At 40.1% G+C, this 23,655-nt stretch overlaps 1 protein-coding gene across 5 annotated transcripts in view; it reads right to left on the reverse strand.

Annotated features, from left to right (window-relative positions):
- Window positions 1-23,655, reverse strand: part of nhsl1b (NHS-like 1b) — an 87,820-nt gene that overhangs the window by 26,319 nt on the left and 37,846 nt on the right. Inside the window, exon 1 of one of the 5 annotated variants that reach the window (XM_087805112.1) lies at window positions 11,038-11,351. The exons of the other annotated variants lie outside the window; for them this stretch is intronic. Coding sequence (XP_087661238.1) covers window positions 11,038-11,338 — 301 coding nt within the window. The 5' untranslated portion in view covers window positions 11,339-11,351. Of the gene's footprint in view, window positions 1-11,037; window positions 11,352-23,655 lie in introns of those variants that run through there. 5 annotated transcript variants of the gene reach the window in all.

Raw genomic sequence — 23,655 nt, forward strand, 5'->3', positions numbered from 1 at the left:
ACCTCCAGAGGGATCAATAATGTTTTATCCATCCATCCATCCATCCATCCATCCATCCATCTATCCGTCCATCTATCCATCTATCCATCTATCCATCCATCCGTCCATCTATCCATCCATCCATCCGTCTATCCGTCCATCTATCCATCCATCTATCCATCCATCCATCTATCCATCTATCCGTCCATCTATCCATCTATCCATCCATCCATCTATCCGTCCATCTATCCATCCATCCGTCCATCTATCCATCCATCTATCCATCCATCCGTCCATCTATCCATCCATCCACATATCCATCTATCCATCCATCCATCCATCCATCTATCCATCTATCCGTCCATCTATCCATCCATCCGTCCATCTATCCATCCATCCATCCATCCATCCATCCATCCATCCGTCCATCTATCCATCCATCTATCCATCCATCCGTCCATCTATCCATCCATCCACATATCCATCTATCCATCCATCTATCCGTCCATCTATCCATCCATCCGTCCATCTATCCATCCATCCATCCATCCATCCATCCATCTATTTGTTGGAATCACTATCTGCCGGTTAAGCAAACCATGTTGTAAAGATTGGAAAACATTTACAAGCTCATAAAAACGACAACACTTGTCTAAACTTTTTTTTTTTTTTATGAGCCTCGGCTCTCAACAGCGGCGGTGGCATGTTTGTCGTTTTATGTCCTGGAGTTGTAGCCGACCAACCGTCGCTCCCCCTGGCAACGAAAAGTCTTCAATTCAAGGCAAACTTAAACCCCCCCCCCCCCGCTGAGGTTACCAGGTCGACCGGCCGAAAAACCTCTAAACACAGAATGACCTGTCAGGCGAGACGTAAATAAAACTTTCAAACTCATCTAGGACTTTGGACACAACTTGAACCCAGAGCAGGTGAGAGGGTGGTCCGTGGGCCATATATGGCCTGTTAACTGAACTTATGTGGCCCTCATGAGGATGACTGATAATGTACTTTTTTTTAGAGCTAACTTACCATTTTTTTTTAACCTATTTTCCTTCTTAGCTGTGGATATATCCTTGTCCGAACTAAATATATTTTTGGAGACACCAAAATTTCTGTTTATTAAATGAAAGAATTTACTATATATTTTTGTGACATGTTTTCCTTGATAATAACCACATATTACTAAACGTATACACGTATACTTATCAATAACTATGACACTATATTGACTGTTCATTTATGCATTCCATGTTTTCTTTTTGGCCATGAAACGCACAGAAAAAAAAGTGTGGTCTGGTGTGTTTTGAAAATCATCTTACATTTGGTTGTATATTTTAAGTACGTACTGAAAGGGTCGACGACGAAACACTGGCAGATGCAGCGTCATCAACCCTTCACCTCGGAGGTTCATCGAAATTAGATTATCCAGCCATAAGTACACACCATACATCAGACCTGAACGTCAGTCGCCTTCTGGCCCCGACCATCAATTATTCCAATGAGATTCACGAGCCCTTAAAGTCAGTCTGGGCGCTGGATATTTGTCTGAATCAGAAAAAAAATAGGGTCCCAGTGGAAGCGCCCGCCACAAAGAGACCTCTCTCGCCGACTGCATTAGCAGCCATTAGCACCCGGTCATGACGTCTCCTTTCATATCGACTATCAGACCTTCTTACTCTTAAGTGGATCCACACGCTCCACATCAATAACCACAGGGCAGGAGGCTCTATGGTCGTCCCTGCTCACACTGACGGAGGGTTACTGGTGCCTAGAAGTGAGACAGTGATATGTTTGCACGTGTGAATGATGCCCTGTGGGTTTCAAAGTAAAAGTACTGTGACGTTACCGAGATGTTGTTGATTTCATTTTTAGCTCCGAGGTTCACACGTGTACAAGGGCTTTTTCAGGGTGTTACATTTTTATGATTATTGCTTTAGATTATGGACAAGTTTTCAAACGTAGCCATCAATTTGGTTCAACCACCCACAGAAGAAAACTTGGTTAAGGTATCTTCTTAAAACGTGTCAGCGTTTTACCTCTGACGAGAGATTCTGGGTATATCCAAATTTTGAGGATGTCCCGGGACAAACCTTTAGGTATTAATCTGCATCTTTTTCCAGGGATTTATCCAGAAAATAAACCCAAAAGAATGTATTTTATGCTTTAGAAACTTTTTGGTTTATTCTTGGGATAGTCATTGAATCTTGGCCCAAAAAGTAGTTTTATTTTTAGTGTTGCTTTCGTGGGTATGTTTGGTTTAAAACCATGAATAGACTAAAACTAATAATCTTTACGAACTATTAACAAAAACAACAGCACACATGTCCACTCTGGCTTCTACACAATAAAGTGGTCTCTTCACACACATGTTGGCCACAACAATGACCTACATTTCAAGTTCTCTCTGCGGGGGTCTCTGTGTTTCCTCACTACACAATCATTAATTCAATGTTTTAATTAACTTCACACATCCTGCCATGAATCTGACAACAATACACTCTTGAAAGACAGAGTCAAACATGAGTCAAAAAAGAATGATTGATTAAATGTTTAATTTAAGCCTATAGTTTAAAGAAAAATATGACGTGTGTTTGATAATAGCTTTACCTTCTAAATGGTATTGGACCAGGATTTATTACATCCATTAAAACAGAAGCCATCAAAACCAAAGTGCATTTGATCAACAACACGATTCAATCGGACACAACACACTTTAATGATCTTCCTTTTTTTACAACAACTGCTGACGCCGGTGCTGCTCGGATTGAGACACGGAGCGACAGGCCGATCTAATCTAGGTTAAGTGGCTCCGGTAGCTGAAGGGCGAGAACAACAAGCCACCCGGGGCGAGAGCCGGCACCACAGGGAGGGAAACCCTTGCATGTGTGCTGGTCACGAGCAGACATGTCCAATCAAACCAGAGCGACTCAGGTTATCAAAGCCACATTTCCTGTTATGACATCAACATCGACTTGACCGGGGGTTTCTCCGACACGCTGCCGGTTATCAGTGATTTGTAAAAGGGGTGGGGGGGGGGGGGGGGGGGAATTATAATAATACATATTGACCAACGAGCGTGAGTCCAGGAAGCCAGCTGGACGATCTGCCTGCAGGCGCCGACATGATGAGGTTAGGAGGCTGACTCTGGTGGCAACCATTGATCATGTTGGATGTGTCCGGTCGCATTGATGAATGAGGTTCCACTAGGATTACAATACCAACATATATTCAATGTTCTTATTGGAATCATATGTTTATCAAAGCGTTTCTCACTTTTTTTATCCTGTACACTCGATCACTTGCGTTTTAAGAGAGACCAGGGTGCTCCATGGAACAGAGGTGGACGATAAAATGTTTTCCTTTGGTGCCAAATAATTTACTGCTAGTGTTGTGTGGGGCTGTTGAGCCTGAAGAAAAACAATAAGAGGAAAAGAGGGTATTGTGCCTTGATGTATGGGAGTGAGTAAATGCGGATAAACTCAAATATCAAGATGTTATATTATATGATATCATATTCCGCAGCGCTGTATCCATTTTATTTTTTATTATATTTCTTTAAATCTTAAGTGTGTGTAATTTTTTTTAAATTTCGATCATTTTTTTTTTTAACATTTAAAAGGCCAATATTCACTGCCTTGTTTTTTTTGGCAATTACAACTTCCGGGCGCTAGATGGCACTAGCCATTACGTCCTTCACATATAAGAAACAATGAAATCCTGAAAGATCCCGGCTATGACTGAGGACGAGAGGATAAAGTCAACTCCGGCAGCTTTTAAAAGCATAATCGTTAATTATATGATTTAAAATTCTGATGTTTACGAGCGACAATGTTAGAGTTTAAGTTCAAGTTGAATAATTTATCATTTAAATATTAAGTTATGAATAATAAAGGGAAGTACTAACATAATGAGTACCAGATAAATTCAGTCAGAGGCCCCCAGGAAACTACCAAGAACATACGATTCAGAACATGACACACAAGTACTGTTTAACATGATAAAGATTCATATCTATCTGCACTGCAATGCGTTAAGAAAGCTCCACATGGAGCTGGCTTCAGAATAAAGCCTGTAATTTCTCAAGAGATTTTACCTCATTATAACAAATCTGGGCTAATCTCTGTCATCATAAATCCTTCATTTACAGCCGTGATACATTACCTCTGACCCGATAGTCTTGATATGTAATCTAGGGTTTAATATGTCTCCGGACAGGCTTACAAAAGGTCACCACAGGAACACATTTCAATACAAAATCAGATTAAATGTGTTATTTGAATACATTTGGAAGCACTTGGGGAGACACCTGCAAACAGTCCCTGAAGCAATAATCCAGCACTGAAACCATGAGCGGGAAACAAAAACGCAGGACCCCAAATCCACTTAACCCCTTCCTCCCCCCGTGTCTCAGCGGCCCCCTTTCTCCCCTCTGTTGTCCCATATGGGCGGTAAAAGGGGTACGTTAATATAGAGAGAAGACTCTCTCGGGGAAGATCACCAGCTCCCTGATCACATTACGTCTCATTTTCTAATGCAGCAGATTACATTCTCATGGCACCTCACGCGTCGTTGCTTCGGCTAAATATGTTTAATGTGATGAATGGCCAATTAATTTAATTGGTTAATTGATTAAATTTAGAAACTCTTTCAAAACTGTTTCCATTGACTGTGATATAATCTAATATTAAACATCATCCATCACGTTTGCATTAGAAGAAGTCAAGGCTGCGGTAGATCCTGTTCCTGGACTCTTGTGTTCATCTGGCGCCACCTTGTGGTCAATACAGTGTGTTGTATCATTTCCTTTTTAAAGCAACTTTAAGGCGTCTTAATGCGCAATTTTCAATTTTATTATAGTTCGAGATCCTGATTTACTGTTTCTGTAGTGAGTCTTATTTAAATTAAAATGTGTAATTGTAGTGAAAGTGCAGTTACATATGCATATATATATATACACACACACACAAACATATATATATATATACATATATATATACACATATATATATATACACATATACTGTATATATACATATATACACACACAAATACATACATACATATATACACACACAAATACATACACACATATACATACACACACATATATACAGTATATATATATATATACAAATACAATAAAGGTCTACCTCACCTAACCTAACCTAAATAAACAAGAATATGTGTCTGTTATTACCAATGTCTAAGTAAAAGAACTTGCTCAGGTTTCTCAACTACCGAGATAAAAGTGTGACAACAACAGCTACAGTACTTCTATGTGTTTGTCCCTCACAAGAGTTTATGTGTTTTCTGTTCACTGTACTTTCCGCTCTAAATAGCATCATGTGCAACTGTGTTATTTACCTGAGCCGTAAGCAGTAGCCAGGAAACAGCGTGTGCAGACAGGGAGTGTTTATTGGCCAGAGACCTCAGAGGACCAGACTTGAAGCAGCATGAGGTGGAAAAAAAGAAATCTCCCACTAATAGGAGCCTCATTAAAGAAATGAGCTGTGACTTAGGGTTGAGAGCTTACGCTCACTTATCCTGCACTTCCCTGCAATTACACTTTTAGCCTGATTGTTTGAGGAACAACAGGAACATTGAATAGAGGAGAAGAATCTACAGAATGATTCTGAAGCCACAATTGAAGAATGTGGGTGCAGTACCCATCTTGACCACTGGAGGGCTTCAAACATCACTCATCGGCAACTATCAGGCGTACCAAAGCTTAAACATTAAGGCACACCATAATCATACCAAAAGATAACTTCAAAATCATTTTATATTCGACCTCAATCTATTTATTTTTTTAATTCATACATCAGTTGTATTACCCAAATTATCCAGAGTCATAAGAAGATGATCAAAATATCCACAACCAGCGATATTGAAACTTAAAACAAATAATTATTGCCACATTTTGGGTCTGCTGAATAACTCACATCTGTGGCTCCATGTTTAAATCCAGATGTCAGAGGTGACCTGTTGACCAACTAACTTAACTGGCTTGGTGGATTTGTGAGGGTCTCCAGCACCTGATCCCATCCATCACACACTCAATTCTCTACTACTTTCCGCTGCCTTCTTGATCTCCAGCTGAGCCCGGAGACCCTGGATTACTCATAAAACTTCATCTTTTACAGCCAACACTGCAGAGTTACATGAAAGATTGGTTAGAAGAGAGACGAGGACTTGTGTTCACAACATGGCAGTGGCAGTCATTCATCTTCTCTAATCTACCTGGTGTTGTATTGAACAGTCCAGACACTCGCTCGGACTGATATCTACGCATCGTAATTACCGCAGATTATCCGTTTGGCGTGACTTGATAACATTCTAGTCACAGCAGGGGAGCAGCTAATAACCTGTCAATGCCTGTCAGGGCTTGAACCTGGCACACTTGAATGAGGTGAAGCTTAGTTAGTCGGTGAGTTACAGGTAACATGAAGGATTTGAAGCACTTTTGATTACCAGACAGATTTCATATGGGAGTCTTTATCTGGATTAAATAATCCTTGTTCTGAAGGGAATTTAGTTTGGATTAATTTTGGAAGAAAATGTGCATATACATATTTGATTTATTTGATTTTGATTTGAAAAAAAAAGAACATGGGCACAAAGTTTGCAAATATAAATGTAATTATGACAAAGAAGATAAAGTTTAAACAAATATTCATGATGTAAAATATATATATGTATTAAAGCAGCAATTTGTAAACTGTCTCATTAACAGTGAACTCCATTGTCATGGTTTCTCTGTAACTTTGTTGCCACGTACTACATGTGCATTCATTTACAAAATAAAAGAAAGACGGAATTTACCAAGACAAAGTATTACATATTACAGAATGTTGTTAAAATAACAGTGAGAGTTTCACTGACTGTTCTAAATTTAACAAGTCATTACAGAGAACATACCATAAATCTGACTACAAAAATATATCAAATAATATACACTATTTTACATTTTGTACAGATAGACATTTTTAAATTTACAAAAACTGTCAAAATACCATACAAGTCTATTGTTGTCAACTTTTGGTTGAAAAAAATAAAAATAAAAATGTTAACAAGTGAATTAAATATATATAATAACAGATTACAGAAAGAAATACAAAAACTTTAAAATAAAGACCCATTGTTTTTTAAAAAAAAGAAGAAATGTACAATTTAATTAATAGGAACTATAAATATAAGACTAATGAGCAAATCTTAAGATATTTTAGTAGAAATATTTGTTTTTATGATGGTCAATGGATTGGACGATAAGGATAATTATTCAAATTTTTAAATACAATAAGGGAACAAAGATGTGTGTGTGTCTAGAACCCTCCTCACACGTCTACAATCGTATTATCTCCACAGCAGCAGCACTTCCCCCGTAAACACGAGCAACCCATTTCATTTGCTCTCATCCAGTTACTCCGAGCTCCCTCAGGTGCTTCTCCCCCGGGAGCCGTCGACACGACTGATCGATGGATGAACCCCATTTCTCAACGGAGGATTAAAGAGCCTTTAGCACCTGCTCCACCTCTTCACTGATGAGAGACACGATAAAAGGACTTTAAGGAACAGCAGCCGCCAGATAACACACATTGTTTAATTGTGTTAAATAGGACATTTTAATTTAGTTCAATGCGCATATTTTGTTAACATGAGTAAAATTAGATCTTTTTGATTTCAAGAAGCCGCAGTAACATCAATTATTACCAACATTTTGTCCAGTTGTTGGTTAAAACCAAACATCAAAGTCACTTTGAAGGCTTTGTGTGGTTTATCCAACAAGCCTGGTCACGGAACGACAGATGAAACGATGGAAAATGTAGCAACGAAAAAACCTATATGTGACGTGTTCAACAAGATTTTGATTTTAATCTACCTTTGGTATTCACTACTTGTGATGCTGGTTACAAAACTGAAAACCCAATCCGTATTAGAATAGTACTTAAAAAATGCATATAAAAACCTGGTCCGAAACTATCTTACAAATCCTGTTAACAGCTACAATAAGAGTGTTACAATTAGCTGGATTTAAATCAGATCAGCTGATCTGCGGCTGCATTAGCTTCTACGCCACCTTGAAAGTAGACACAAAAGATTTCAAAATGGCAAACTTTATACAGCTCAATCCAGTTTTAGGTTGTTAATTATTTCAAGCAAGTGAACGCAAACAAGATTGAGGTGTTGTTTTTTTTAGATGACGTCCGCATCGCAGGACTGTTTATGGCGTGCGTTAGCCATGTTGCTAACTGTTTATGGCGTGCGTTAGCCATGTTGCTAATTGTTTATGGCGTGCGTTAGCCATGTTGCTAACTGTTTATGGCGTACGTTAGCCATGTTACTAACTGTTTATGGCGTGCGTTAGCCATGTTGCTAACTGTTTATGGCGAGCGTTAGCCATGTTGCTAACTGTTTATGGCGAGCGTTAGCCATGTTGCTAACTGTTTATGGCGAGCGTTAGCCATGTTGCTAACTGTTTATGGCGTACGTTAACCATGTTAACTGTTTATGGCGTGCGTTAGCCATGTTGCTAACTGTTTATGGCGTACGTTAGCCATGTTAACTGTTTATGGCGAGCGTTAGCCATGTTGCTAATTGTTTATGGCGTGCGTTAGCCATGTTGCTAACTGTTTATGGTGTGCGTTAGCCATGTTGCAAACTGTTTATCGCGAGCGTTAGCCATGTTGCTATTGTTAGCGTTTAAAAATAACCCAGGTACATCACAATAGGTTAATGTCTTGATAAGAAATAAGTGGGATCCTGTTAAAGTGATTCAATCTTCACTTATTTTCTACTCACCCTCAGGTGGATTGTTTTTAAGCGTCTTTTTGGAGGAAGATAATGAAGAAGACAACTGGGCTCCAGTCGCTACATTAAAATGAACAAACATTTTTCCTCTATAGCTGTTAAAAAGGAACAGATTGCTCTGGAAATAAACTCTGTCAACTCTTAGTCGACATGAGGGCGAGTGAAACATGAGTGAACTTTGAGTTTTGGACGAACCGTCACTTTAAGTGCAGTGTTTGTGTTACAGATGAACCCGGTTGGCTCATCCTGATGATTATGAAAACAACTGGATTTAGAAAAGAAGTTCTTTAAAGGTGAGAGATCTGAGAACAAGTCCATATACTCCTGGTTCAAATCCTCTGACGATATGGACGAACTTGACTGACTTGTCATATTGTCACTTGCAGTTGAACAAGAAAGAATGGATTTCGTTGTCACGCTAGCTCGCCGGCGTCACTCCTCGAGACGGGGACTTCCACGACCCCTCGTGATCAACGTAGTGGTTTCAAGTGGTTTGGGAAGAACCAAAAGTTCCCGGTTTACTCTCAGATCAAGGGCTCAAGCGCTGGTCTGGAGGTGGGCGACACCGACGGCATGAAAGGCGCATCAGCAAAACATGTTTTCAGTCGTTTGTTCGCTGGAGGGTTTTTTCGAAGACAATGTGCTGGTGGGATCAGACTGGGGGGGGTTCTAGGGGGCAGACGTGGAGAGGGGACATCTTGGGGGCTGTCGTGGCACGTTAGCCGAGGGCGGGCGTGAGGACGGGTCGTGCCAGAAACTCAGTTACGCCGAATGCACAAGAATAAAGGAGGACGTTTTAGAAGAGCGTGTGCAACCTGAGTGAGATTAACATGATTCATGAGGGATTTACTGTTGAAACAACATATTTGAACGTCTCGGCGTGGCTGTCGTCAACCATCTGAGGCGAAGAAGACAACCAGGCTTAAGAGAGCTCCGACAACAAAGGCTGAACTCTGAGCTCTGACTCACGTCTTCACCGAGTGTCTCTCAAATAGCTTTAAAGTTCCGTCAAAAGATTCCGTTTTAATCTTCAGCCGTGTCTCACGTAATGTTCCCGACGGTTCCTTTATGTGGTGTCGGAGGTAGATGTGGGTCACCTTAGTGACCTCTGATGCCACCACCCTGTCAGCTGACGCATCACTGGAGGCCGGGGCCATCACCTCCAGCTGTTAGCTATTGTGTGTGGTTCCCAGGGGTGGCTCGCCAGGGGACCATGGATGCATCATAGGGTGACGAATACAGATGGAATGCAGGCTCAGAAAAACGACCATCATTTTCAGTCCAGTATCGTGTCGCTTTGTCGTCATTTCCTGATGTCACGCATCTCTCAAAAACAAGTTTTTTTAAACTATTTTTAAAGCGTTTCCCAGTTTCACTGTAGCCTGAAGGCTACCATCACCACACCAAAGGTCAAGGGTCTCAGGTCACAAAGCCCCAATCTCATCGACACCTTGCACACACACACACACACACACACACACGGCAGCAGAAGGTGGATATCTTCATCTCGCAAGAGCAGATGAGAATCATCTAATGGGAAGAGACTGAGCAGCTTCCGTTTGTGTCGAGACTCTTTAGGGCGACAAAAAAAAGCGTGTAATCATCCACACGAACGGCTGCAGTGAGTCACGAGCACGAAGAAGACACTTTGATGCGACAATAACAATGGAACAAGTTATAAAAACTCACTTTAAGATCAGTTGCAGGGAAATAATTCTTGATGTTAGGTGCATCATAGATGAGAGTAACAATTGTGAACAATTGACTGTTTTTGTACTGCATTTGGCAACAAAGCTACAAAATATGAAGCATAGAAACTATTCAGTTTGGTAAAAATACAAAACAAAAGAATGAAGGTGTAAGATGCAATCATATACATTTAAAATATACTGTATTTAAACTAAAACTGCAAATTGTGCAACATTATATTATACTTTTAAAAACAAAAACAAAAAGATAATTTAAAGAACAGTTAAAACAATATATTAATGAAAATAAACGTTTTCACAGTTATATCAATACAGTATTCAAAGATGCAAACTATTTTCTAATGACAACCAATTATAAAAATAAATAAAACTCATCCGATTATATAAAGTTAAATATAGCATCCTTTCTATTAACAATAATTCAACTGTACGTCACAGAAAAGTGTAGATCTGCTGCGTCAGCATGCTTTTAAAACCTAAACAAAACTTCTTCCAAACGTAGACGTTGATAGCGAGTGATCCACCTCATCAAAATATCAAGTACCTTTGCCGTCGTGGTACGTCAAAGTCATCCTGGGAGAGCCTTTGCCGAAGGGTCCCAACATGGGCTTGGGCGTCCAGAGAGAGTCCTTCTTCTGGTGGACCTTCGACATGGAGAGGAGTCGCTTGCGCAGGCAGCCCTCCGTCTTGACGGGGACGGGGGAGGCCTCGGCTCGGAGGGAGTTCCCCATGTCGCCGGCGGGTTGGAAGGAGGACAGAGACTTCTTCTCGCCGAGGGGTTCCTCATAGCAGACCCGCTGCCAGCAGCTGACCACCGGCTCGGTGGAGAGGCAGTATGTGATCATCCCGAGCTAAGACCTTAACACCCTCGCCCATCCACCCGCCCAATCCCCCCCACTCCTCCTTCCCTCTCTCGCCGGACCCTCTTGAGGTCGTGGCCCAGTAGACTGACTGAAGTGTGTGTGTGAGGAGGAGATTTTTGCAAGCCTCAGGGGACCCGGACCCCCGTCTCCTCCTCCTGTTTTGTTCTTCCTCTCCCTCTCTCTGGGGATTCTATTGATTTGCTTGACAAAAGGAGGCAGCGTGCAGATCTTGGATTACACAGACTTTACTCCAAAACAAATATTCCACTTGTGCAGCGTTCAACCTAGAGTCCGGTGGAACAAACTTTCCGCTTCCACGAGAGGAACTGAGAACAAACGAAGGATCTGGAAGTTCAGACAAAGTTTGCGACAGGTGAGAGCTTCCGCCGATCTTATACTTGGCTCCTCCTACCTGACTCTCAAAATTTCTGCCCTAATCTGTTAACCCAGATTATCTGGCTTCTGGTCCCAGTCTCTGATTGTGAGAGACACACACACAGATGGACGCCATGCTGGAGATAATTAATGCTTCACCTCCGACGTGTGCAAGTTGTACACGACCCAGAAACACGTTACACAAACGTACTCATGATGTCAGTTATTTCCGTGACGGACGACAAAGACATTTAGATGAAGCTTTACCTGAGATTTTTGGTACTTAACGTATGAAAAGGTTCTGATATTTACTGGCAGTACAAATGTAAATGAAAATCCAATTAAACAGAACTACCAAATCCTTGCTTTCTTTATTAATTGGTTCTATTTAGTACAGTCCTGACCCACCAACTCTCTGATCATCTTTTGTTATTGACCATCAAACTGCTTTACAGTAAAGATTTGTTCTAACACTGCTTTTGTTCAAATAAGAATCATGTAGAGTAAATATCATTAAACAATTAAAACATGCGTAACTAAGTAAAATAATTATGCAAATAAAAAAGCGGTGAAAGAAGAAGTAATACATTAAAATATTGCAAAATTTACTGTATTGATATTCCAAAGCGATATTTCATTTTTATTATTTTTGTTTTAAAAATCTTGTATTTATATACAAAGTTCTTCTGTGGCTAATATTGGTATAAAATAAACAGATTTACAATCAACCCTTGTGTTGTCTCAGTGACCCAGTTGAAACACAAGGGATACCTCGAACACGTTTGTTTTCAGCCCACCGGGTCACCTTGACCCCAACATAACACGAGTGTTAGCATGCAAATATCAGCGTTTTTTGTGTGTGTTGCAATTAAAGTAGTCATTACACCCTGCGCAGACAAAGGAACGAGTAGATCCGGCGAGAACCTGAGGACGAGAGGATACATCAAACTCCAGCAGCTTTTGAAGTTGATGTTTTATGTGATATTTTGGGTTTCAAAACTAACGAAAGCGGTTACAACTTCATCAAGAGTCAAGCGGTCTGTAAATTATGTATAAAACTTCAATGTAAAATAGGAGAAACACAAAGTATCTATGCATTCAATGACTTGTTTCTCGAGATCCTCAAAAGTTTTCTAAGTGCGTGTGGACCGGCACCTGAGCCTGCAGAGAAAAGCCTACAGGTGAGCTAAGAGCTCCAGCTGGCTGTGAAGACACACAATCCTATTGACAGTCTGGGAATGGAAGAAGTTAGTGACCCAAGATACCAGGAACGAAAAGGTAAAGAAGAGGTCATGAGTGTGAAGGACTACATAAAAATCAGAAATGGCTCCCTCTAGAGGTGTATCGGAGTTTGACAGTTTTATAAAATTCTTTACTAAATATTTAAGCATTATTATTTTGTAAGGATTATCTTGTAAATCATGGCCACGGGAGTGCGTGTGAGAGCAGGAGCTCGGCTGACTAAACCATTCCATAGCGATGGATTCCATTTCTGCCGCTCGCTCACTCGGGCCAACACGCGAGCAGATCGTGACGCTCGGAACCAGCCACAAGAACCGCACGTTTACACACCATCACACACGGAACACAACACCGAGTCTCACGATGCTTGTTGGAAGGACAACAACTTTCTGACCTTGAGTCAGTTTCTGAGACCACAATTGCTATAAAACCACTAATTCTCAACATGAAGCGAGAAAGAGTAGAAAACAACACTTGGCGATCCTCGGAGGATACTTAGGAGAAAAACTGTCTTCGAGTTACTGGAGCTCTTCGCACATGTGTGCGAAGAGCTGAAGCGGAAAAGCTGGAGGGAAAAAAAAAACACAACAATGGTTACCATGGAGGGGAGAAGAGAACCTGCATGCTGTGTTGTCCGGGGAAGTCATCCTCTCACCCACAGGGAGTCACCCATTGTCTTCCAAAACAGTTCCCCCGACAAAACCTTTCCAGTATTCCCATTTAAATCTGAAATTCTCTTTTGTGTGACGGCTCTCTCACTCCAGTAAATCCTCATTATTGACTCCTAATTATCTTCTAGTCAGTAAAACCAAGCACAACAAGCCCAGTGTCGTCTATTGTGCACAAATATGTGTTTGTGAATTTGTGTTCTTCGCCAACACAACAGATGTGTAGTGTTAAAATTGTTAAAGGATCAGTTTAAAAGATTGAACATATATTAGTTTCTGACCCGTCACTGTCTAAACAGACAGTCGTGAAAACTGAAGTCTCTCCAACCGCTGTTACTAAAATAATCTAAAATTACAGTAGAATAGCAATGAACAATTTTAGCTTTAAAAGATACTGTTCCTTTTACAACAATATCATTGTACAACCCATACAAGTAGCCAAAAACATTGTGTCTATTCCAGCGACCATTTAGTATCATCCATAATTTTGTGTGTTTTTTTTGCACTTTGCCTTGTTTGTAGAGTATTAGCTGCATTAGATTAGCTAACTTACGTTAGTATTTCGCTTTTGACATAATAAAACTATACTTTGTTTCATGAAAAATGAGTAAATATGGTGTACGAGCAGATAGATGTGAAAATGTACATTTCTATTGCATCATATAATAAAATAATAGAAGATAAAAGCTTGTTTTGAAGATTTTTTTCTTTCTGTCACAATCTCCGTTCTGCGCCGGCGGAGACGAGCCGACTGTCACATCAAGTGTGAGAACGCCCATCACGCGTATTACCCACAAGGCCAGGGGGCAGGCGGAAGGTCGGCCCCCATGGGGTCGTGAGGTCGAAGCCTCTGAGCGCAAGTACAACACAGGTGCTGCACCGGTGCCTTTGAGTGGGTCAGAAGGTTAACAAGGAAGCAAAAGATTGTTTCTGACAGCTCATTTATTTTAGTTCTTTATTTCTTTAAAAGCGGCTGAAGAGTCACAAGTTTGACAAAAGCTCGAGTCGGCAGATGGAAACGAAAACTCATCGTGGGTCAGAAACCCAGGTTAAATATAGGTGTTGACACGAAGCTATTTTGGGTCGCTGCCATATGCGCCACAACTTTTGTGTGTGAAATGTATACACACGCGCACACACACACACACAAACAGGCTGGCAGGCAGATTCCAATGTATATATTTAATCACTCGCTAATCTGTGCATGTGCTTCATCTCTTTCAAACAAATACTATGATATAAACACGTTTAGAATACAGCACACGCATACCTGCTACATACATTCATGGAGACTTCTCTCTAAGGTCATGCTTTCTATTTATACCATTAACAGTTCATTTTATAAGGCATGACTCGTTGTTATAACTGGTTACTATTGAGGTAAGTGAGCCTTTTTTTTTTAAACAACTTTTTTTATAAGCTGTATATCTAAACTCAAACCAATTGCCAGATTTTCTTCTCTCCTTTCAGATTTATTTAAGTGACTGTGTGTTTATTCCACACCTTATAAACATCTTCACTACTTTGGACTTTACTTTACGACTACAGATGGAAAATAGCATTGTGCTAAATCTGGTGCAGCCATCTTTTAAATGTAACTGCACATTGTCCTTTTAAAATAAACTGAACGGAACTTTCCCATAATATAGAATATATATTTGCTTTACAGTGGCTAAAACTGACTTAGTAAAAAATAAAAAAAATACATTAAGTGTACATGTTTAACTCTTATTTATTTTAAGATGAAAAAAAGACAATTCTTTTATATCAAAATACCAATACTATTATTATTATTATTATTTAAAATACATTTTTATCTCCACCACCTCCACCTAAAAGTCCATGTTAATGGACCAGATGGCAGCTTTGAAGGAGTTATGTTTGCCGTCCCAGTGACACACCTGCAGGTGTAATGCTTCATCTCTATCCTGTTCCAAATGTGTCTAAGATGAGATTAAGACTTGGCTTTGGAACACACTTCTGAGTTAAGCCTTCTGATGTTACTGACAACACCTCATTAAATCTTTAAGACGATAGAATTCACAGCATTAAGACACAAGTTTGTTGAAGTCCTCTTTCACGGAAATAGTTTTGTTTTTTCTTTGACTGAAAACTGCTGCAACGATGTGAGCAAAAACAATTTCAAGTCCTCAACAAAACACGAGAGCCTAAAGGGATCAGTTTAAACAGCAGACTTGTAGCAGAACTAGAGGGACACATCTGTCTTCCCCTCAAGCCAAAACATCTAAATCTGCTAAATCTCTGGCCAAAGATGTGTCGCTCCAGATTGGGTCATGTCTAATCGACCTCGGCCGACCCCGCAACAGGAGCACAACACTGGCTCCGGGCCGGCTTACGTTCAACCAAGAATGGTTCTACGTCTGTCGGCATCAAGATCGAGACTAATAACTTGTAGAATCTCAACTTTCCGTGCCAAAATATTGAAGCTCAGAACTCAAGAGCAGACGCCCAGAGCTGATGTCGTCGGCCGGGAATAAAACACAAGGCTCTGGCTTGTAGTCGAGTCCCGGTAGATGCGGATGCGCTCGGGGCTCGCTGGGATGTGGAAGATCTTGGAGGGAAAGTGTGTCACATCTGGCCCCGGAGTCGGCCGAAGGGGCTCCATCGACATCAGACGATGATACGTCACTGGCAACGATGAGGAGCGTACTGGTCGGGTCACGGTGGGAGATGTTATCGACTGTATTTGGGTCAGTTATCATGTCGCAGTTTGGCACTCGTTGGTCCCGGTCACCTTTTCAAAATCATCAGGACCACTTCATCTTGAGCACGATTATCGACTTAAACGTGTACATTTGTAATTACATTTCTTTTCTAGAACCAGTCGACATGATGCTTTACCTCAGTCAACAAAATATCCAAAGACACTTGTAAAAAAAAAAAAAAATTTCAATTAGTTTTAAGAGCTTTTGTGCTCTGACAGTAGTACAAGTTTTTAAAGGCTGTAGCTAAAGTATATGTATTTTTTTGTACTTTAAAATATAAAAAGATCCCAATAATACGCATTTGAATGTACGTAAATAACAATTAAAAACCATTGCAATATTAAAGTGTAACAATAGCTAATTGCTATATATTTATATTTAAAATAAATAAATGAGATAATTAAAAAAGAAAAGTTTTTCCTGTCCTTTATTTAGGGCTAAAGTTTCAAATAATATTTCATTTTTATTGTAGTTGTTTTTCATGGTTTATATTTTAATAAAAATGGTCTCAACTTAAATCCCTCCGCAAACTTCAACTGGTACAAAATGCTGGAAAATTCCTTGTTTTTATTATTAAAAAAATGTATAAAATAAATAAATATTGTTAAACTAAACATATTCACAGCGTTTGTGTATTTCTGTGTTGCAATTAAACCTTCCGCCCCTAGATGGCGGCAATCATCGCGTCCTCCGCAGCTATAGGAACGCAGAACCCCCTCAAGAACCCGGGAATAAATGAGGACAAGAGGATACAGTCGACTCCAGCAGCTTTTTGGGCATATTTTGGTTTCAAAACAAATTAAAGCAGTTACAACTTCATCAAGTGGTTTGTAAATGTTGGTATTTGGGGAATTCTACAAATATATCCTTTTTCCTACAGTATCAAAATATATACGTAGTAACGTGATATATAGTATTGTTGCCTTAACGTAATGTTAAGTATTGAAACGCCAAATTCCTGGCACTTTTTTTCTAATTTCCTTTTATTTTATAAACAATTTTTTCAACAACAATTATTTCAAATATGTTGAGACCCTGGTCTAGAAAAGCGCTATATAAATATAAATTACTTACTTACTTACTAATAACCCGAAAGATTGAAATGAAACAACACTGTCACTTTATCAAAGTCCTTGTTAAACGGATGATAGTAGAGCAACTTTGATGTCTCCCTCCTTTTATTCATTAGCTGGAGCAGAAACAGAGGAAATACGCAATTATTTATGTATAATAAGAGGAGAAAAGTGAAGCTGAAGCCAAATGTTCAGGTTAGCGTTTAATATTTTTTTTCTTTTTGGAGCTCATCAGGTCATGATGCCTGCAGCTCCAGATGTGAAACCACATGACAACATCGCAGTCAGAGATTAACAACGAGGAGACGGTCGCCTCCACCCTCAGCTCCGTGCTGCACGACAGAAGAACATCCTTTCATTCTAGTTTAACAAGTTCTTGAGCAGAACATTTGGAAGTAAGACACGTTTTTTTCCTTTTCCACGGGTTCCAATTAAAAAGAGGCTTTGATTGCCGAGGCGGGACTGCTTGAAAAGACGAACCGACCCAGGGAACGATGGAACGCAGAAGAGAAGCGTAAAATCAGTGAACCTGAACTGGGGAGGAGAAGAAACGATTGAAGAGACGGAGGGAGTCTTCTCCTAAACTAAAGAAAAACACATGAGGGAGAGAGAACAAACTTTCCACGGCCGAGAGGGAAATCAACTTTTCTTTGTCTTGAAAAAAAAAAAAAAACCCTCTCGTGGTCTTACCTTTGAGGCAGAACATGTCTGGCGTCAGCTCTCCATAGATCCAGAAGAAACAACTGCAGACCTTCTTGTCCTCACACTCCTCTCACACTGCTCACACACTCCTCACACAGTTCTTTCCTGACCATCTCCCTCCCTCCTCTCCAGCGGCGCTCACGCTTAGAGTGGCTGCCGGCCAGATTCTACACTGCAGGAAACTGCACTGCGACCCCCTCCCATGCAAACACACACACACACACACACTCACACACACCCGCTGGACTCCTCTCCACCATAACCCCGTTCATAATAACACAGAAACAAGCTCGGTCTCAGCCAAAGCACCACTCGTGATCAGAATAATCATGTCCTGTATACTTAGTTTATGCAACTATTAAAAAAAAATCCCTCCAGTGTCTCTGAGTAAAACCTGGACCATCAGCAGTTCCAAGAGAGGCAGGGGGGGGGGGGCCCCCCAGCTTGAGTCCGGTCCATTGTGCCCTCGCCCCAAGAGTAATCGCTTTAATCCCCCCGAAACTCCCCTCGTTATCAGGACCAGGTACAAGTCGGTGCGTCTCGAAACGTTCACGTCTGACTGGGCACCAAAGAAAAATGACTCATGGCTGCAGTGGGAGAGCAACACAGTTTGAGTTGGAAACATCTCTCTCTGAATTCTCAATGAATGAACTCATGAGTGTCGAACCCAAACTGACCTACTTCTACCCAACAATGAAATCTTCATCATTTATCTCAACAACTTTTACCGAAAACCTCAGGAACACTCACTTCCTGTTCAATATACACAGACGAGCCCTACGTTCTTGACTGCATAGTGAACAGCATTCTCATAATGTACTGCAACAGTTTAACAGTTGAGAATACAATTCTGTATTTCATGGCGGTCAGTTTGATTTACATTGTAAGGCAACCGTTAATGTACAGGTCGCAGCTTCTCGGTCATCTTTTTGCAGTGGTCAGTACCCATAGAAAAGAAACAGAGAACATGTCAAGATAAAATAAAAAGTATCAGCGTATTGCAGTAACAGAAATTTAAGAAAAATAAACTACTAGTAGTAGTAGTGTCAATACAGTATTTCTAAACAAAACTATCACAGGAAAATGTAAATATTTGAATTGAAAGGAGTTACAATTATTATTATTATTATTATTATTACAAAATATATATTGATAAAATACATATTGATAAGAAATATGCATTTAAATGTATGTATTTGTCAGGGTACAGATTGGAATCCCGTAGGATCTAGAATCCTACTAGTAGAGATTGGAGATTCTACTACTGAATTCTAATCTCTACTAGGAGAGATTAGAATTCTACTACTGTATTGGGATCTGAATTTTGGAATTCCAATCTGTCCTATAGGACAATTGGGAATTCTACCAGGACAATCTCCAATTTTGAGAAAGAAATTTGGAACCCTAACCCTTACCCCCTTGGAATTCCAATCTGTACTGTGACATATGTCAAACCTATTTTCCATATAGGGAGTATGTTTATTTACGGCAATGTTTTTGTTTTGGCAACACCATTATGTGTTGGAATTCTGCTTGTGCACTTGTGTAATAAAGTTGCCCTTAAATGCATCTTAACAACTTACCCACTCACGACACTAGACTTTGATTAATGTGCGTGTGGACGTATAAAACGCCGCAGAATTACTACTGTGGAAAAATAATCCACGCTGCCTGAAACATATAAAAACCCTGAATAGTCCAAGCGAGCCAGACGGTAAAGCCTGGCTTCGTCAACCTTCACCTTAATTACATGCTGTTGTCGCCCCGAAACGGGTCTGACTTTCACCACTGAGCCCTCTGGGCTCGAGGGCAGCTGCCTCGTAACTGCACTCGCAACTCACAGGAAGAAAACCGACAGCTAGTTAAGATGAAGACGATAAAACCTTAAATACAAATATAGAGGAAATCTGACAAAATAGCTCAAGTTTTAAAACTTGATCCTAAAGCAACAATCATTGACTTTCAATAAACACAGAGCTTCTCATGGTGTCACTGCATAGATTGATTGATAGATAGGACTTTCAAATGTTAATATTGATGGTGTCTATGCAGGTCCATGTCCCAGTATCATCTCTGACACCTTACACAAGAGATCTTTTTTAACCAGACGTTCTTTCTGGGCTTATTTGCGACAAAGATGATGTCAGATCCACCGACATAATGACATGTTATCAGTTGGAGAACAGAGCATGAAGTCCGTGTTCACAAACATTCCAACCATTGCCCTTGTTCGGAACACAGTCATTGTCCTCAGACAGAACCTGAAGAAGGGCCTGAATTATGCGGAAAGAAACCCGACATTGAAACAAGGATTACACTTTATCACAATGTTCTGCAAGCAAGAGAGAAAAAAACACTGTTATCATGTTGTGTTTATGTGTCAGTCAGTCTAGACCCGAGTCATCTGGTGGGAATATCAGTTGAGAGGTTGCATCTTTTAGATTTAGATCACACACATTTTCAGAAGATGTGGGTGTAATATAGGGTGAGGGGTTGGGGAATTTACCCCGGACTCCTATGATCACCGCAGTGACTCACACCAAAAGCTTTTTGTCTGTCCAGGAAGATACAAACTGCCCACTCACTGTTCACTCCGTCACATTATTCATGTACAATATAACGTTTCTGTCTGTTGACCTTTGACATTAATATATTATATTATGTGGAAGTAAGAACATTAATAACTCCCATGAACCATTAAACAGCTCATTTGATGTCAGAAGACGCTATATTAAACTAATCAAACTTTACTTTTATAACTCGTTTCCTGCCTAAACAATCATCAGTTTCAGCACCGTTATAACGTGGCAATAATGAGGGGCCGTTAAATCAAACAAAAAGACCCTTAATATGATGGATAAAGTATAGGAAAAAGGATATAAAAGAAAAAAAAATAGTGAAATTATATTTCAATGTTTATTTAATTTAATTTGACATTAATTTTATTTTAAAGAGTCATACAAAGCATAAATCCTAAAATAAATATGACAATAAATATAAATAAATGTCATAAAAGAAATCCTAATATATTATTTTTTATTTTTTACAAAATAAGAAAAAATAAAAAAAGATGATGATAAATTCCTTAAAGAATGACTTTATATTTAGAGTTGAAGACTAATAAGAATAGAATAAAGTAAAACATTTAAATTTATTATTGTTGTGAGCTTCATAATATGACTCTGACCTCATGGGGGCAGCAATAATACAGTCAAAGGACCCCGTGTGGCCCCCAGGCCCCCCTTTAAAAAACGTTGGCTAGAAGATGAAGGTTATAAATAGGACGATAAAAATGAAAAGCGCTAAAATGGGAAATTAGATTTAATACGATCAGGGATTAAACCTTGGTCGTGTCTCAGGCTTTGTTGATTCTCTGATCTGGGATCAGCTGGAAAATATAAAAAGAGTAAAATGGGTGACTTACCTGGTGATGACAAGACGAGTCAGCACATGAAAGAAAAGAGAGGAAAGTTAGGAGTGAAACTTGTAAGCGGATCACGAGGCGACACGAGGGTGTCGTGGGCCTTGAGTCTGTTTCTTAATGAGGGTCTTCTGGGTCGTTCGCCACATTGCTGCTCAATCTGCTAATCTGGGTTTACACACCAACATGTTGGTGTGTTTGTTTGTTTGTGTGAGCGCTGGTGGCAACATCCCAGGGGCGCTCCCACAAACCCTGTTATGCAAGAGTTCGGTTTGATCCGAATCCTCTCAAATTTCACTAATCGCTCTCGCATGAAACCAGAAATATGTCCTGAAAATACCTTTGAAACTGGCTTCGACCCACAAGCACGGCGGGAACGTGCCAAGGTGGGGTTAATATTTAGGCTAATGCCGTCGCCCCAAATAAGGTCAGGTCCGCGGCGACATACTGTACAAATTGCTCATCTGTACGTGACATATTCTAAATCTCTAAATCTTTAACTTGACATGCAGCGCCGTTTCTCCTGCCAGGAAATCATCATAATGTCATCGGGTTCACGGTCAGATTTTGGTTTGATCCGAGAGTAGTTTTATTTTTACGTCAGGAAATCTGAAAAATAGTCTCGTGTACGTGTCTGGATTATCTTCAGGTCTAGAAATAAACATCTTAACTCCAGGTTGACCACAGTCTTCCCCCGGGTTTCACTCTATGTGGAGGATCTACCTTGAGCTTCTCTCTTCACTAAGGCACATCTTAGATTTAAGGAGACATATTAGCCACTTACAACAATGTTGTTTTTTCAGGGACTGGCAAAAGCTTGTGAAAAAGAAATAGGACACAAAGATTAACATGGAATAAAATCATCTTTTCACTCCACTCTTGCCACTAAACTCAGAATTAAACAGCCTTATATCACGAGGAATGAATGATCTATCTATCTATCTATAGTACTAGGAGAGTGCAGACCACCAGCCCAGCAGTTAGTCCACTTTTTAAAGGAAATAAGGCTTTTTTTTTAGCATTTGAAATATGATTGGTTCACGACCCGCTCAATGTGACAGCAGGTGGCAGCAGTCTATCAGAACTCAATTTAATAATACAGTAGGTAACGCTACTGCTGTTTTTTCACCACAGTGAGTGAATATCAAAACATTTTAAGGATTATAAATAGGAACAGTTCTAAAACTAAATCATGTGTTCATTTTCCTGAAAAAAAAATTGAAATCCATGTTGTTTTGCAAACAGAAATATGACTCGCTTGACGGAAAAGTGTAGAAAATACTACACCATGTAATTTAAGTAAACAATATACAGAAAGAAAATTTAACACATGCTGATAATGTATAATGGTTTATTCTCTTTATATTTTCATAAAAAAGCACCAAAGAATGGATGCCTTCGTGCTTGGTTCTGTTTTTTTATTGCTTATTTTGTGTATCAACTTATTTCATTCTTTTTTTCCTTTAACAAAAATCCTATGTCTGGCAATAAACATTTCTGAGTCTCTCAAATAAGCAAGGAGACACAAAGCAACAAAAAAAGATGAGATGAGTCAATGTTGACCTGCCGTCCTTAAAGCAACACAATTAAAAATGGCTCCAGCCAATGGCGGCGGGGCTGACCAGATTTCCCAACAGGAAGGTCAAGAATACGCAGAGAGGAGTCACGCGCAGCTGTTTCCCCGGAAACCGACGCAAACATCCAGCCAGTCTGCGTCCAGATTGCAGGTTCTGGAGCCGCAGGCCCTAATTTGGGAGCTATATTTACACTGGGTCGTGTAGTGAGCCCTGGTGCGGCAGCGGCGACATCCAGATGTTATAAATACCCCAGGGCTCGGTCCTGAGTGTTGGCGTTTCAGCCACGAATGATATGATTCTACGTTGACCCGTTTCTGAACCGTCAATAAGCCCATTAGACCCACAGAGGTGCTGGAACCACTCAAAGACAAAGGAAAACTATCCGTGGATCTTAATGGCTTCACAAAAACGGACGCCACCATTGGGTTTCACCGCTAATGGTTCTTCCGTCACGTTTAACGACAACTTGTCGACGAGCTAAAACGGCGATCACTTGATCCGCGGCGACTTTGAGG

Source organism: Callionymus lyra, chromosome 13 (assembly GCF_982586985.1).
Source record: "Callionymus lyra chromosome 13, fCalLyr1.hap1.1, whole genome shotgun sequence".
Classification (NCBI taxonomy): Eukaryota; Metazoa; Chordata; class Actinopteri; order Syngnathiformes; family Callionymidae; genus Callionymus; species Callionymus lyra.